Genomic DNA, 17,873 nt, shown 5'->3' with positions numbered 1-17,873 from the left:
CAAGTAAGGGTACAAATTTATCATCGCTGCTAATTGCAAGTCTGTTGTTTTTATGCTGCCATCTAGGCCTCAGCCCCAGTTGGAGACCTGCTCTATTTGGCACTGCAGAGAGCGTGATAAAGGATATTCTGTGCCTCCAAAGCTTGTCGTGTACATAGAAAAGAGAAAGGCAAACCTCACGTAGGAGAAGGGAACGAGCTTCCTTCACCTGTTCAGCACCAGGGCTGCGGTTAGAACTCGCCTCCCTGAGGAATGTGGTGGATTAGGGACTGATTTGGACAATTTAGGGCCATAATGCTGTCTCATCAGTGGAGGGAACTCCAGATGCAAGGTTTCACCCTTATTGCCATATGGCAGAGCTATTGTGATGAGAATACTATCTACCAATAGTTCAAGTAATCGAGAGGAAAATACCTTCTAAATAAAAGGAAGATTTTATCTGTATGTGTATTTGGAAGGATCACAACTTTAATGTCCATATTCAAAATAATTTGGTTAAACATAGCTGTCTCCCAGCTTTCTTGGCCAATGTTTGTTTTTATAATCTGCATTTTTACTCATGTTTGAACGGGTTGTTCGTATTCCTGTGTGTGAAAAGGAAAAGCACACAGAACAAGGGAAGATTTTTTGATGTGCTGAGGCTGCAGTGCAACTAGCTATATTGGGAGCTTGGTTGAATACTTGGGGTAAATAACAGGGGCTAGTAGTATTTTTTTTATTAAATTTGTTATAGTTAGCTTAGTGTTTAATTATTGCATTTATTTACTGTGTATCCGTTAGCATTCTGCTCAGATATATAAATTGTTCTATTTTTTTTTAAACCTCATCTAGGTTATTCTGAGTAATTCTGAAAACATCCTTCAACATGCCTGAAAATCCTGCTGCAGGTATGTAGTCTGAAAGTGATTACTTTTGATAAGCAGAGAGAAATGAAGCTTCATTCCTAACATGTACTATTTTGTGGTGCAGATAAACAGCAGGTGCTGCAGATCCTTGATCGTCTGCAAGCAAAACTGTGTGAGAAGAGAGATTCCCAACATAATGAAAACCTGACTGTTCTGCGTAACACACTCAGGAGCCCTTTGTTTAACCAGATACTGACCCTCCAGCAATCCATCAAGCAGCTGAAGGAACAAGTGAGTGTAAAATTGGTGTGATGATACCTGTCCTGAGCTTGGAACTTAAAACCTTGGGTAGGTTTAGATGAGATATTAGGAAGAAGTTCTTCACTGTGAGGGTGGTCAGACACTGGAACAGGTTGCCCAGAGAAGCTGTGGCTGCTCCTCCCTGGAAGTGTTGAAGGCCAGGCTGGATGAGGCTTTGAGCAACCTGGTCTAGTGGAAGGTGTCCCTGCTGATGGCAGGGGGGTTGGGACTGGATGAGCTTTAAGGTCCCTTCCAACCCAAACCATTCTATGATTCTAACAGGGCATGTAGGCTTGTGTTAACGAGGGTGCTCTTTATTAATAATCTTTAACAAGCTAGTATCTGCACAGTCACAACTGAAATGAGAAGTAGTATTGCAACAAACAGGTCATGGGGCAACATGCTTTGAAAGGGATGCAGAAGAGGCAGGTGTTGAGAACCACATCAGTCAGAGAAAAGCATCTGTAAAAGACATCAGCTGTAGTACTTTGAGTTCTGAACACGGTTGGGACTGGGATCCTTTGTTTTTTACAGAAGCTCAATACTGTTTATCAGCGAACTGGCAGCATCTTTTCTTCTCATAAGGCATCATTACTTCATTCCTGATGACTTGTACAAGATTGGTTAACCTGTTTTGGGAAATGTAGTCTTAGAAAAACACCCCTGAAGATTTGCCAAGCTCTGATGGGGACGTACCCAAGCTAGTTTTAAAATGACTTGGCTCCAGCAGTGAAAGGAACTTGTGTGGATTGGTTTATAACACCCACTGACACTTAGATCTTGTGGACATGGGCATCAATAACACATCTGCATGAACAGTTCTCACCGTGCAGTTAGCGGAGTCAGGTGTGCAAACTTAACATCAGGGACTAACTTGGCATGCCCTGAGCAGCAGCAATCCCTGTCTCTGCTGTTACTGCCCCTGCCCAGCTGCAGATACAGTGGGCTGGGTGTGCATCAGGGGGACGAGGCCACCTTGCTGGCGTTGCCAAATGCATTTCACATGTTCCTGCCTTGGTGGCATGGTAGTGGGTTGTGCCATTTATTCTCCCTTCTTCCCATGTCCACAAAGGTGCTGTATCTGCTCCTGTTCTTCATTCCAAAGCTTGGATGCGTGTCTGCAAGCTATTAAGAATGTTTAAAAATGCAAATATATCTAAGATCATGCTTTGTGACTGTGGCATAATGGATTTGATATCCAGAATGTTCAGAATTACCACATCTAGAAAATTTTGGTTTTCTTGAAATTCTTTTTAATCATGTCTCTCGTGAGCAGTTTCATTCAGGGTGGGATTTTTCAGTTTACTATGTCACATTGGGAATATTTCTGTATTTCTTCATTATCTGTCAGGATTAGACATGGAACTGCAAGTTCTAGCAAAGGTAACCTGTTCAATGGTAGTTGGTTTGTACCCTAGGCTCTCTCTGGGGAGGAGATAATACAGACTAGCCTTTTGACTCTTGAGTGACTAAGTGACTCTTAAAATTTTAGATTCTTGTACCAAAATTGTCTAGGTTTGCCTGACAGTTGCAACAGTGCTTGAGTGCCTCTTTATTGTTGTTGCTTTTGCATGTGTTGTTTCTGGAATATCAGGGTGAAAAGAGGATAATGGGCATGGGCAGCAAAGCAGAAAGAAAGAAATGGAGGAAATGAGTGGAGTGGAAACACAAGGTTTGCCTGACAGTTGCAACAGTGCTTGAGGGCACGGCCAGCAAAGCAGAAAGAAAGAAATGGAGAAAATGAGTGGAGTAGAAACACGGCTGAAACATTCAGGGAACTTTTCCTTCTGAAAAACAGTTTAAACTTGATATGGCAGCTTGGTTATAGCTTATATATTACCATTGCCTCATTTATGCAGGTGAATATATTTGTGTGAATAAGCACACATGAACATATGTATGCTTGCTTCTTTGGCAGTCTTCACACAAGATGATATAGGTGGAAATCTCTTCTTTTGTCTTTAATAGTTTTTCTACATCTTTATTCATTTTCAACAGCTCAATTATATGCCTCCTGACCGTTCAGTAGATTTTGATTTTACTAAGAGAGGGCTACTAGTGTTTGCTGACAAATCAGTTGCTGCTGGGAGTGTTTATACACCTTGCAGTTCACCTGAACCCAAAGCATCTACCTTCGCTCCAAATCTGGGAGTTAATGAATTTAATGCGATCATCCAACAGATGGCAAAGGTAAGGCTCTCAGGCTTAGTGAACCAAACTTATTTTCCTTTAATGACAACCTTTTTCTTGCAGGCTTTTGGAGTACATTTTCAAACATGCTCTTTTGTTGTGTATCTGAGAGTGTGGTGCCTCCTAGGCAGTAGGAGATTAGAAGTGCTGAGGAGAACTTTTCCCTCTGAAAGATTATGTCAGCAATGGAAACTGATTTGGTGGTGTTTGTTTGTTTTTTTCTTTGCCAATTTTTTTTTTGTCTTACTTTCTACCAAACACATGAATGTAGAAAAGAAATTTCAGTTGCCAGAAAACTTTTTTGGTATTTGATGACACTTAATTGAAAAAGGACATTTTCTGCAGAAACTTGTTTTGATGGAGAGACTTGTTTTGTCAAGTACATTTTACATTGGAAATGTACCAACTTTGTTAATATATGAACAGTGCAAATGATTAAAAGAACTGGCACGTAATATTTTATTTAACTCTTCATTTAGTATGTCTTAACTTTGCCAGACAGATGCTGATTTCGTTAACATGTGATGTAGCATGTTCCAGATGCTTATGGAGGGTGTACAGGTGCAGACATCCACCCATGTGGGATTGGCATTTATACCACAAATGTATTGTTCTGTGTTACTTTGAACCATTAATTTAATTGGTTAGTCATGCCTTTCTATATTAAGTAACTGTTGCTAATTGACTCCCTTAATGTAGCTGTAATATTTTGAGCATAACTCTTCTCATTAGTGTGTCATTAACTCATCAGATAAAAGATTTAGCAGTAAAGACTACACATTATTTTGGATAAAACAGCTGTGATAGCAGTTCATTCTCTAATATTTCCCAGTAAACAACCCCAGAAATCTTGTATTAGAGCTGAAAAACAGGCAGTTGCAAAAGCAAACTTTTTTTTTTTAGCATTAAGTGTGAAGCTGCAGGGAGGGGAAGGAAATTAATTTCTTTATTTAAAAGCTGCAGTCTTTTGAACGCACACCTAAAAATCAGCATTAAAAGCAAGGGGAGCCAAAAGACAAGTAATTTAGTTTAGCTATGCAGCATTTCCAGAAATCCCAAATATATTGCTCTAGACAGCACTTCGTTCATAGTTTTCATCCAGTTTGGAATTCATCTCATAATGTGAATGAAGTGTGAAAGCAGCTCTTAAATTCCCTGAGGTTTCAGAACCTCAGAGTGCTTGCGTATCCAATACTCTGCTATATTAAAAATAATAAATGGAGGAGCTTTTATAGAAATAACATATTCAGTATTTTGCCTTTGTTTAGTCTTAGGAGGAGAATAATTCTCCCGGTGTTCATAAATTTTAAACTAGCTCATTCTATTGCATTGAAAATTAGTAAATCAATTTTTTTTTTCTGTTTTATTAGGGAAGACAAATAGAATCAATAAAGATTGAAAAGCCTGCTGTTGGAGGTCTTGGATTTAGCGTGGTCGCCCTTAAAAATCACAGCTTGGGAGAAGTTGGTATCTTTGTCAAGGAAGTCCAGCCAGGAAGCATAGCTGACAGGTGAGATCTTTATAATTGTCCTGGAAAATTGCAGTGTTTCCATGAAGGGAAGAGTCACAACTTCCACATTGAAAACTCTATCAGACTTAACATGTTTGTCTGGGTTATCTGGTGGGTTATTTTGTTGGTGGTATCTTGAATTCTGGCTTTTCAACTAAATGGATGTGATGTTTTGAGGATCAGATTTTCAGATGAGTTTTAAATATCCAAGCCATTCATAAATGGAATTTCCAGAAATCATGACTCATTTAAGAAAATCTTCAGTACTGATTAAAAAACAAAAGAAAACTCGGAAAAGTATACAAGGAAAATAAAAAATAAGCCTGTTTGCATTTTTACACATTGTGTCCCTGGAAGATTTTTTTTTTTCCCCTTGTTTCTTTATTTATGAGCCTATGACAATGCCCTATTTATAGTTGGTTTTACTGTTTGTTTCCTGTGTAAATTTAGATCCAGTCCTCCCGACAGATCCCTGCACAGATGTCATCATAGAATCAAGGCTTCAGGCAGTTTCTTTCCGTATTGTCTGTGGGTTTTCACCCAACAACAAAAGACAGAGCAATCCTTTAAAAATAAAATGTGATTGTAAAACCACAAGAGTTGGCATGAGACAAATGCAGTGCTTGGAATTATGTTTCAAGAAAATGTGTCTAGATTTCAAGTCATTGGTGTCACTTTTTAAATAACACATGTCAGGAAGTGCCAACACAGGATGACAAAAAGAGCGGAGAGAGGTTGGAATGATAATGGCTATGGGCCCACAGAGAACACACCAGAGAACACTTAAAGAAAAGCATATTAGGCTCTTTCAAAGTGGAGACAGATGGACTGATCCGGATGTCAAAGGAGGGTGAATATCTCACTTTAGGATTTGATGACCTGCTGCTCACTTTCTTTGATGAGAGAATCTAAAATATGGTTAGTGCTCGAAGAAAGTGATTTCTGGGAAACATCTTAAACATCGCATGAGAAAAAGGAAGCTGAAAATGCGTTCGTTAAGATGTGCAGTTATATTGTTTCGGAGTTTTTATAAATTTCCCCAGCATGCTTCCCATTTTGCTTCTGAGACAAGATCTCCTGGAGCCTTTTTTTGGATTCCTACAGAGCTTTGAAGGCAGTGTCTGTCTATGTAACAGTTTGGTCTCATGCTCAGAATGAATATTTAACAAAGGAGATGAGTGATGGTTTCTCTCTTGTCACAAATCTAAATTCATCACTAGGGTGAACTAACTGTGAAATTTATATTATCTTAAGGTATAAGTTAAACTGTGTGTTGCTTGAAGAAAGTTTGATATCTGAAGTTTGTAAATTTTGAGTAAAATATGAATATGCAGCTCATCGATCTTTAGATTAAATAATGATACAAACCAATATTACAGCCTGAGCTGTGGATACTTAGAGATAGTAAGTATCATGTAGTGCTAAACATAACAAAGACTAGTTCCTAGTTTATTTTATAACTACAAAAATATTTTTTTTCTGCCCTGCAATTCAGTATCATCAAGAAAGGATGAGGGAATTTCATTGAATTTTGCATAGAAGCAAAGGAAAAAAAAATTGAGCAAATTTCTGTACCGTGATAAAGTTGTAACAAAATACAGCTGGGCAGTTCTGTGCAGTGTGGATTGCATGTAGTTTGTGTGTTGGTGAAGACAGTCTAATAAGCAGATTTAAAAAAATACATAAATATTTAACCTTGCATAAATGTGTATTTTGCACGTTCATATTTAAATTACACAAGCCTGTTGTGAAGTCATTATGCTGCATTTTAAAATTTCTTTTAATGTTTTGTTAAGGGATCAAAGACTAAAGGAAAATGACCACATACTGGCCATTAATTGCACCCCATTGGATCAGAACATTTCCCATCAGCACGCTATTGCCCTCCTCCAGCAATCCACAGGATCTCTACATCTGGTTGTTGCTAGGGAGCCAGTTCAAGGAAACGGCAGAACTTCGGCTGTCTTATTAAGTGATATAAATCCACCTGAGACTGTGAGTTGTTGTAATACTGTCAAAATCAGATTTTGAACCACGCTGGGTATTTTTTCCTGGTTGTAAGTGTTTGTGGTAGCAAGCTTTATATAGAGGGATTTTTTTTCTTTAATCAGATTTTAGATGTGATGACATTTCACTTACACTGATCATGCAATAAGTATAAGGCTTCCATTGCAAAGCTGCGTGAAGTTGTTATAAAATAGATCCTGGGTTTTTATGGGATAGCAGAAGCTTTAGCAGATCAACATACTCTTAGCAGCAGGGTCTGTTCAGCATAGGCTGGGTAAAGCATTTCACGAGTATACCCAGCTGAAACCTGCTTGTGCTCAGCAATTAAAGATGCTCTGATTACATCTTAAAAGAGTGTAAACATAACCTGTCATGAGCACTGCTTGAAATATCCCAAGCAATTTAAACTCTAAGCCGCTCAAAACAAAAAGCCATGTCTTTGTTTTAAAAACAAACAAAAAGTATCTGTTAAATAAACAGGGATTGAGAGGCTCTTTATCGGGGTTTTTTTAATCTGCAAATTTCATTGATTGTGAGCCCTTTTGTTTTCTTGAACAAGGAGAGATTGTCACTGGGATGTGTAATAAGCTAGGGCTGAACTTCCATCTGTGTTCAAACCATATAGTCCAGGTGGCTTCACTGAATTTGGTTGAAGTGCACACCTAAATCCAGGGTTTGCAATATTGGAATCTTAATTTATTATGCTAGGACGTTTTGATGAAAATCTGGTTAAGAGCAATGCTGTTCTTTATACTCCATAATTATTTCCTTCATGATTATTACAGAGCTAGTGAAATCTGAAGGTTTTAGTGGATAATCAATATTGTTTATTGCACTGAAAATTTTAAAGAATTAAACTTTAACTGCTTTTTCATTGAAAGATCTGCACCGAGCAGACTAACAAAATAAAATACAAATATATATCTCTACAGGGGGTCTTTAAACTTCTTTTATGATATTTAACTGGCTTTGGCAAAGATTTTCAGTATGCTAATAAATCCTTTATTCACAGAAGACTTAAATCTGCCTACTTTGCTCCATTTTTGGTTTCTATGAGATATTAATCTGACAGAAACATTGGCTGGGTTTGGGTTGCTTAACAGCTTTGTTATTTTCAGATTGTCTTGTAGAACATAAGGTCATGGTACAGCGTAGCTTAGAAACATACTTCCAATTCAGTATGGCAAAATATTGTACTACGCTATTAATTCAGCGTGTACTGGTGGTGTTTAGAGAGTGTAAGTGAAATAACAGAAATAAGAATTTGGGCAATGCTAAGTGAAAACTAAGCCAGTGCAAGCTCCTTCTCTCTGTTTTTCTCTGTTGTTTGCAGTATTCTTGATTCATGAAAAACTAAAAGGATAGTTTTCATTTTGGCAATAAAATCTTAAAATTGCTTTTTCTTAGTCAAGCTTTTTCCTAGTATCCTGTTATCCTGAACGTGAAGAACAAAATGTATGTTTAAAAACAGATGAGAAATCCCACTGCGTATTTATAAGGAAATGAAGCTGACTGAACAAAATCCAACAGATCTCCAATATGTGGAATAGAGAGGGAAAATTACTCTGATTAATTCTTGACATTGCTGGTACATGTGGAAGTGAGGACCATTAAAGATTGACTGAAATGAAAATCTCCTGTTTTTATTAATTTCAGATTCACTGGGGCCATGTTGAAGACGTTGAGCTGATTAACGATGGTTCGGGATTAGGCTTTGGAATTGTAGGAGGAAAGTCGAGTGGAGTAGTTGTAAGAACAATTGTTCCTGGGGGATTAGCAGATCGGGTAATTTGTTATATTATGTCACTTCTTGTTTGATTGTAAAGTATAATTAACTGGTTTTGACAGTCTTAAAATAAACTAATATACTGGAACAAAAGGAAGCCGATAGCATCAAAGTCTGAATGCCAACGTATACTGTATAAGTAAATATGTTGAAGGTATCATTGAGGAAGAAGTCAGCGTCTGATATGAATTAAGTTGTTTCTCAGACATGCTTTGGCTTTTATAACATTGTTGAACATACAGAAATTCTGAGAAGTTGTCTAATCTTCTCATATTTTCAATACTTGTGATATTTTCAGCTTTTGGCCAGTCTAGGGGAGGACAAATACTCTTAATGGATTTGCACATCCTCTGTAGAATTTGGCACATTTGGCAACATCTGTAGGGACAAACTCTCCAAATGAATTGTCGGGCAAGAGAACCTGCCCTATTGAAGTAATTGCATTGCAAGATTCAGTTTACAGATTGACGATGTCTTATTTTTAGTGGTTTCATTTTAAAGGGGTTTTGATCCCTGCCTTGCAGTCTGACCAGTTCAAGGAGACACTGAGGATTGATGCAAAGCCTTTTGAAGTTACTGATTAATTTTGAAGTTGCACAGGTACAATTTGCAACCTTTGATTGCTAATCTTTAAAGACTCAGTGTGAAGTGTTTCTACCTTTCAGGAGTAGAACACATGCAGTAGCAGAACAGATTTGGATTTTTAATGTGAATTTGATCATGACAAGTTATGGTATTTGAGGTCTGAAACCCATGCAGACAAGATCCAGTAACATACAAAACAGAGAGGCTAAGGTACTTGCTGTAGTGTAGGATGGAAACTAAAACTGGAGATTCAGAGAGCTTTACTGGAAAATGTTGGCTTTTGCTTGACTGTCTCCCTCCAAACCTGTCATGGATAAATGAGTATTTTTTAATTATTGTGTAACACCTGTTTTGCTGTAAGGAATAAAGTGTTTTGGCTACAAATGAAGCATGTAAGTTATCCACCACATCATTCTCAGCTGAATGAGACATCATTAAGCACATGTGAAATAATGAGCACATATACATGTTAATATTGAATGAGTTTGTAAATGAGTTTGAGTCAGTCCTGGAAATAACTCTGCTATGATTGCTGTATAAATCAATGCACTAAGGTGGTGGAGTTGTGCTGATCAATACCAGCTGAGGATTTGGTCCTTATGAATGCTTGCTTATAATAGAAACGATGATGTAGGTCATGAATCATAATTATCATGTAAAAAAATGGTTTGTGTGGAGTCTTGTTACCTTCAGTGGTTTTACTTATTCAAGTTGGACCCAGTCATATGAGAAAAGAATTACCAGGTTAGTAGAGAAGTTTTAGGAAAAACTCTAAAATGTCCTAAGTCAAAATGCCGTGCTGCTTATTCTAACCCTCATCCAATGAGGAGTGTTCTGTGAAACAACAATCCATAACAGCCTGTGAGATTATAGAACATCGTTGTCCTCTGTTTTCTCTTCAATGAGAAAAGTAACCAGCTTCTTAAGAATGGTGCCATTCAACCTGCGTATCTTACTCCATTTTGGAAAGGCTGATTTACCACTGTTAGCTGCTGTGGAAAAGACAGCATAATTGTGCAAATGCTTCCTTGAATTATTTAGTATGTTGCCATGGCGGTCAATTTTATGGTATTTCCTGTCATGGCTGTGAAGATGCCTATAGAGAGTTTCAATTTTATAATGGAAAAGATATTTTATGTAAAGACTGTAAATATTTTTTTGCAATTTTATTTATGTTTGAAGGATGGGAGACTCCGGACAGGTGATTACATCTTACAGATTGGAGGGACTAATGTGCAAGGAATGACCAGTGAACAAGTTGCCCAAGTGCTGAGAAATTGTGGGAATTCTGTTAGAATGATCGTTGCAAGAGACCCAAAGTGTGAAATTACGGAGACCCCACCAGCTCCTGTGAGCTGGCCAGTCAGTACATTACCTTCCTTTCCAAATGGAAATGTAAGTATGTCTGTGGCTCGTGATCAGAAAGGAGGAGGAGAACAAAATGTTCTTGAGACCTAAAGTGCTTCTCTTTTGAGTTTCCAGATATCATATGAGTGTGTTTAAGTGGTCATTATTATAGTCCTGCCTTCTATAATTTTTCCCTTTTTCCTGTATGTTATTAATTCCTATAGTCTTGGGATTGGAATGACCAGCTTTACAGAATTTATTTCAGAATGGGTAATTTAATTACCAAGACCATAAACATTATCGATAAATGGTACTTTTAGTTCTTCTTCTTAGCTCATTACATTTTTGCTAATCAATCATTTGTAAGTGGATTTAAAACCTGAATGTGAATTTCCCTAGTCTGAAATCCAGAGTGCCATGGCCACACCAGAATTATTCAGCACAATCATCTCTTTATGAAACATAAGTGTAATGTTTTCATAGTCTACGCTACTGTCTGTGATAGGAAATATATCTAAAAATTTTGAAACTTGTTTTAGCAAATTTTATCATGGTCATATCAAAGTCTCTTGTTTTTGAAGTCATTCTTTTCAGTTTTGAGTAATTAAAATCAACAAATGCTACACTAAGTGTACAGTAGGTCTCGAAACATAAACAAAGCTGTGCTTGTGTACCATCTGCTACTACTGTGCTGCTTAGATTTAGGTGTAGAATCTGAGTAGCCTTTTCTTTCTTGTCTAGTTTCTCAAATATGAGTGGAGAGAGCTTATTTTTTTTTTGAAGCACCATTTGTAAAGGTCAGACTAAGTCATACTGGTACTAACTCACCTTCTTGCTTACTGGCCATAGTCGCTGCAAAGGCAGCCATCAGCTTTGTGTCTTGCATTTCTCTGGAAGGCTACTGTGGCTGAAGCTGTCAGGAAAGTGTTTGGGGTCCTTCTCAAGCTCCTTTTCTCAGAAGAGGGATTGTTGTAGTAGGAAACAGTGAGTGGCAGAGAGATGGGAGGGGGTGATCTATGTATGTAAGATTGGAGTCTTAAAAGTGGGCTTGTCTAACACTCTGAAAAAAGGCTTTCCTAGAGAATCAGCGTCGTTATGAAGCACTTCTTTTCTGGCTGTATCATGTTTTCCAAGGCTTATATTAGGAAAAAATTACATGGTCCTAGTTTTGTTTCCTCTACAAAGTACTATTTCTCTCTCTTCTCAAAGGCAGGCCTGTTTGTCACATTGTAGATGCTGCAGCCTTTCTAAAATGTTCTTCCTTCCGATGTCTTTTTAGTGTCGTCCCTATTCCTGCTATGCAGTTTAGAGGGGAAAAAATAATGTTGCAATTTCATCTCTTTCTTTCTGAATGTCATCTATTGTTTTCTGCACTGAATAGTGCCTTCATATTTAGATTTCAAGAAACTCCTCTTTCTGGTGTTGAGAGAGATATGCTGAAGTCAAGAATAGTGGCTGATCTGAATGTATTAATTTAATGATTATTTTAATGGTCCGCCTTTCAGTTTGTGTCTGATTTACAACAGAACTTTTTCCTATAATCTAATTTCTCTCTGGTTTCGGAGTGCTTTCACTATCTGTGAGCTTTGGAATAGAAATTATTTTCCTTTTCTTTTTTGCAAACCAGCAGAAAGGCATTTTTAATATATAGTTAAGGTTTTTTCAGTTTTATATTAATATTTGATTTCCTTTAAATTTCCTGCAGTACGGAATAACTGAAACTACTTATGTCTGTGCATGGGCCCAGGAAAACAGTTATATTATCTGTACTCTCCAAGATACTGACAGCAATATTAACAGCCTACTTGTGCTGACTGTAGGACTCTGTACTTTGATTTTTCTAGACTCCACTTCTAATCTTTTTCATTCTACCAGTAATGTTACTTAGAGAAAATTTTTGTGGAGCCAGGGCACTGTCTACGAAGGGCTTTTGATTGTCAAAATGGCAGGACTCTCAAGGCTGTAGCTCCTTTTCAGATGTTGCTATAGGCTTGTTTGCTGTTTTGGTTCCCTCTCCTAAGGGTAAGTGACAGTGCATCAAAAATGATCTTCATCTCCATCAGTGTCTTCTAGAGCAAGAGAGTTGGAAGGCATGTAATGAGCTTAATGAGTTGGTTAGTGGAGGGAGGTGTGTGTGTGATAGGAAAGGAGATAGCTGTCCATTGATTCTTTTGCAGTGGAAAGTGAAATAGATACAGCTATAACTTTGGCCTGCTTCTGATACAGGTCCTTCCAGAGCTGATACTTGGCAAGCATATGATTAAACTTCTCTTCTGTTCCCTCTCTTAAGAAATGTTTTCCAATTCCCCAGTCCATTTTTTGCTGCTGGCAGTGACACTACCCCTCGTGATTTCATCACTTTAACAGACCTTACTCTGATCTTCTCCTTGTTTTTGATCCTATTGGGCCATATCCGATTACTGAAAACAAACAACTTTATGTATTTTAATTTATCCCTTGCAATCCCAGATCTAAGCGCTTAATTGTTTTTCTCCTCGTTAGCATCAATATCTGTAGGGTGTCCTGTTTGAATTCTGTCTTGTGGTTTTGATTTTTATGTGTCAGAGTAGAGTGGCTGCACTGTGTGACATACTGAGGCCATCTTTGTGGGGACTTTTTTCCACGCGCTTCTCCAGTGTAAGATCAGATCATGTCGTAATGGATTTTTAAATTTTTTAATTGTAGTAAGTGGAGGGTTTTGAGAACAGGTCATATTATGTGCTTCTTTCTCTTTTCAAGTGTTGATTTTTATGAGAAGTTGTCTTATCAGTTCAACAATAAAGCATTTACAAATTAATACTCTCCCTTCCTCTTTCAAGTCTCAGAAGTAATTTTAACTGAATGCAAACTAATGAGTCTTTTGCTTCCCATTGCCTTAGACAACCTGGAGGCTTCCAGTGCTCTTTGCAGTTTACTGGCATTCAAATCTGAACAGGATCATATCAGACTTGTTAAGCTGATGTGTGAAAGATAGACTTTTGGAATGTTTTTGTGGTTTGGGATCCAGCATAAAAATAAACAATAAGCTCAAACACCTAGTTCCCATATCTGCATTTAAGTAGGCAACTGCTCCAGCAGTAGAGATGTGTCTACTGTGTATACAGGTGGTTTCTTTCAGGGTATCGAACCTGTTTCTGTTTTGAGATCCCTTTCCTGCTGCCCTTCACTTCCTCCTTTCATAGTAGATGATAATAAGGAGAGAGAAACACCACTAAACATCTGACAGAAATGTGTGATGTGATAACACTGTGTGTTTATACCAGCTGGGGTTTTTTTGTTAAGTGTCCAGTAGAAAGAGCTCAGGCAAATGGGTTCATGACACTGTTTATCAGGACTAACATATGAAAGGGAGAGAAGATATTCTGAAGGCATTCAGAGTTTCTGTTGTCTTGTGAAATTGACTGTGAAGTTTGTTGTTACCAAGTGGCAGCAGAATCCAAAGGGAAATGGACCCCCAACAGCCTAAAAAACCTCTTTGTTTTCCATAAAATATAAATATTATATTTTCTCTGCATACCTGTCAGAGGTATTAGGAAAGAATTTAAAAAGCAACTAATGACTTGGGGTGAAAACTTATTTTCGGCAAATATTGACACTTTTGCAAATATGATCCCTCCTAAAATAGGAAAATCAAAATCACTGCTCACTTCTCATCTTAACCTGGAATATTGTAATAGTACTGGGAAACTGAGATATTTTTTTTCCTGTCTTGTCTTTTATTTCTAGGATAATACCAACCTTTTTGAGACCTATGATGTTGAACTTATAAAAAAGAATGGGCAAAGCCTGGGCATAACAATTGTTGGATATGCTGGCACATGTGACGTGGGTGAGTTCTACAGGATTTAGTAAGATCTAGAACTGGGGCTTCTCAAATACTCTTTATTTACTATGGGGAAAATGGATCACACTTCTCTGAAACAGTGTAACCTACAAAATCTATGAAGAAGATATTTGTAGAACTGCTGCTAAGTGAATTTCAGCCACAAAAATTTTTAAGAGAGTTGTAATTAGCTTAAAAAAAAAAAAATAATTCCCACTTGACTGCTGGACTGTGAATTTTACATGCTTATGTTGTTACTGTGCAAGACATTAAACTGTAACAGACAGTTCCTGCACGTACAGACTCTAACACAGCCAGATTCTTGTCCACACGGTTCCTTATTTTGCCCCTGTGGTACGTATATGGCGCAATTCATTTAGCACATTTTAAGAAGAATTTCAAAACCAGAGTATCGAATGTCCCCAGTTTGCATTAACTTTTGAATGGCATCTTTAGGACATACGAAACAGCTCAATGTGCAACTTTGGTTATTTAATGAATTGTAGGTGTTAGAGTGGGAATGATCAGTCAGATTAACTCGTCCATCCCTCTGCCAGGCAGGAGATGCAGAGAACCTGAGCTGTGCGTGATTTGTGTGCCACCTTCACAGGGTGATGTGCTCGTGTTTGGCAGATGGCTGTTTCAGTGTCTAAACTCTGAGAACACATTAAAATATCTAGGCTAGGATATGGAGACATGGAATCAGGTTTTTTTTCCCAAATCCTCTTTAAATTAGAGCTGTTAACTGGTCTGTCAGTTACCAGTTCCACAAATGATAATATCTTTAAAATTGACTCGAATATCTGGTTTTACACAAAGAGGTAGTGCTTTTCTCCCCTCCCCTTCCTCATGGGACTCAGGAAAGTATTCTGGGAATGTGGTGCAGCTGGGGTTGCTCTCCAGCCCTCTCCGTTCCCAGGACATCCTCTTGTGTTGCCAGTCAGGAATCCCAGGCCAGTGCAGTGAGCACTGGGAACCGGGCTGGGGAGGAGCACGTATCAGGCAATGGGAAAAGGTGAGTCTGAAGCACCTGTAGAGGGGTTTTGAGAATGGACAAACCATATTGGGCAGGTGTCTGAGGAAGGTTAGTGTTCAGAAAAGGATGGATGAAATGTCAAGATTCACTAGAATTAAAGATCAGCATCTCATATTTTGCAGGAGTTTGTGGAAGGGAAGGGTTACTGTGAAGACTGGGGTTTTTACTGTTTTGTTTGTTCTGTTTTTATTTCCTTGCTCTAATTAGAAGTTAGAATTAATAATGAAATGTCAAACATGATAAAGGACAGCTTTTCTGATTTCTTCTTTTTTTTTTTTTTTTTTTTTTTTTTAAGAAAAGTAATTTTCATTAATATTTAAAAAAATTAATTCTTTAGCTGTGAGAATATGATTGAAGTCCTGATCAAAGTACTTAAGCACATACTTTACTTTTAGCTTAGGTAGTCCTATTGAAATCAAATGCAGCATGGATTTAAGTGATTGTGGTTTAAAGCCTGGGTAAGCACAAGGATGAATCCATGGAGGAGGTGGCCTTTCGTGACCCATTTTAAGGAAAAAAAATTGAGGTCATTGTACAGGTGGTTGTGTTGGTGCTGTTTTTCCATCAGAGATCCTTAGTCATTCTCTTTCCAGCTTTGTGAGTGGTAATGTGCAAATGGTGGTGGTTTACAGAATCAGAACTTTGTGGACAGAAATAATGTGTCAAAAAAGCTGTAATTAAAAATCTTAATAAGAAAATAAACAAATTAGGTTAATGTAGTGACTTGTTTCTCTTCCTCCCCTCCTCCTACCAACAGAACTTTCAGGAATTTTTGTGAAAAATATAATACCTGGTAGTGCTGCTGACCACAATGGCCAAATTCATGTTCATGACAAAATTGTTGCTGTAAGTAAAATAGTCTGCTTATATATTGTTGTAGAACTAATACTTCATTACACATCTCAGCATTAAAAGAACGAGGTAGTAAAGACTTTCTACAATTAATTAAACCTTCTCTGCTTTGCAGTGGAAATAATTTGTCGGTTCATGTTTGTTTAGGTAGATTTGTAACAGAAATGAGCTTTGGCTTTGCTGTGGTTCAAGTATTATTTTATCTTCAAAGTAGTAGTAAACAGTAGTTAACTATGGAAGAAGCAAGCATTTGGATTAAAATGTTTCAGAGTACAGAATCTTGGCTTTTGGCCTGAAGTAAAGATGAGCAGCGTTAGCTTCTATTTGAATTGAATGGGATTTGAGGGTGGTTAAGATTTTGCAAGATGTGGCACAGTGTTTATGGTCCCTAATGACTGTGTAGCATTGGTGTGGATACAATCAAAATGTGAATAGTCACAATTTAGGTTTAAAAACCTAAGCTTTATATGTAGAAAAACTAAAAACCGTTGAATAATAGCCAATTTTACATTCACAGTACAAGCAGGAATGAATTACACAGCCTTTTTGTATTAGGAGATAATATTTATAGAGATATGATTTTAAATTACTTTGGAAGGTCTGGCATAGAACACATTTTAAAAGTCAGCTCCTCCTTTGTGAGAGCAAAAATTGATACAACCTTCTGCTTTTATCTGCAGTTTTGCAGGAGAAGCCCCTATTGATGCGTGATCTAAGAGGGGGGTGAACAGAGTATTTTGGGTGTAAATTAAAACAACTGAATTAATGTAAGAATTGGGCTGTTCAGAGTGGATTATACGAACTTTTCTGTGTCTAGACTTGTGTAGGGCATGTTAGAAATCCATGAGAAAACTAACAGTGAAAATGAGCTGAAGAGAGTTCTAGGTTGACTACTCTTGCTGGGAAGCTTCATCCACAACACTCCTCAAGCTGTTTTTTGTAAGAAAAATAATTGTAGGGGGAAATCAGTGCATACTTTTATCAGATTAATAAATTCTGTTTTGTGGTTGCCCTGTGAAGACAGAAGAAATGACTGTTGTGTTTCCTTTTGAAATGCATTTTGAAAATATTATCTAATTAGTGAGATGTAACTGATTTAATTAGATTGTTTTGCAAATACTACTGTCTTGGGTGAATAACGCTGTAATTTCTGCACAAAAAAATCTGGATGTTGCTGACAGTGTATGGTACAGGCTAAGAACGTAATGTGATTACTATCATGTGATACAATTTTCTTGGTTTAGGTTGATGGAGTTAATATACAGGATTATACCAACCAAGAAGTGGTAGAGGCATTGCGTAACACAGGACAGACTGTACTCCTTACCTTGCTTAGAAGGAAACCTTCTACTATTTCTTCAGAAGGACCTTCAGACAGAGGTAATCCTTTTTGTTGTGGTTTGTTTTTTTTTCCTTTTTTAGCAACTGATTTCATTTTTCACTCAATTTACAGTGACCTAATTTAACAATTAGGACTAGATATCACATGATCCTAGATTTTGTAAGGGCACATTAGAAAATGAGGTACTTAAGGAGGAATGGAAAGAAACAGAAATGAGGAATTCAGGGAAAATTGAGTGCAAAACACCTGT

At 37.5% G+C, this 17,873-nt stretch overlaps 1 protein-coding gene across 1 annotated transcript in view; it reads left to right on the top strand.

Annotated features, from left to right (window-relative positions):
• Window positions 1-865: 865 nt before the first annotated feature.
• The window catches only part of PATJ (PATJ crumbs cell polarity complex component), a gene marked incomplete at its 3' end in the record, with an annotated part of 115,933 nt that continues 98,925 nt past the window's right edge, over window positions 866-17,873 (top strand). Inside the window, exons 1-10 of the mRNA XM_010173458.1 lie at window positions 866-887; window positions 970-1,136; window positions 3,144-3,335; window positions 4,706-4,845; window positions 6,642-6,840; window positions 8,509-8,637; window positions 10,406-10,618; window positions 14,297-14,399; window positions 16,187-16,275; window positions 17,526-17,661. Of these exons, the coding sequence (XP_010171760.1) occupies window positions 866-887; window positions 970-1,136; window positions 3,144-3,335; window positions 4,706-4,845; window positions 6,642-6,840; window positions 8,509-8,637; window positions 10,406-10,618; window positions 14,297-14,399; window positions 16,187-16,275; window positions 17,526-17,661 (1,390 nt within the window). The remainder of the gene's footprint in view (window positions 888-969; window positions 1,137-3,143; window positions 3,336-4,705; window positions 4,846-6,641; window positions 6,841-8,508; window positions 8,638-10,405; window positions 10,619-14,296; window positions 14,400-16,186; window positions 16,276-17,525; window positions 17,662-17,873) is intronic.

Source organism: Antrostomus carolinensis, unplaced genomic scaffold, assembly GCF_000700745.2.
Source record: "Antrostomus carolinensis isolate BGI_N321 unplaced genomic scaffold, ASM70074v2 scaffold7688, whole genome shotgun sequence".
Classification (NCBI taxonomy): Eukaryota; Metazoa; Chordata; class Aves; order Caprimulgiformes; family Caprimulgidae; genus Antrostomus; species Antrostomus carolinensis.
This window is presented reverse-complemented; position numbering and strand designations above follow the sequence as displayed.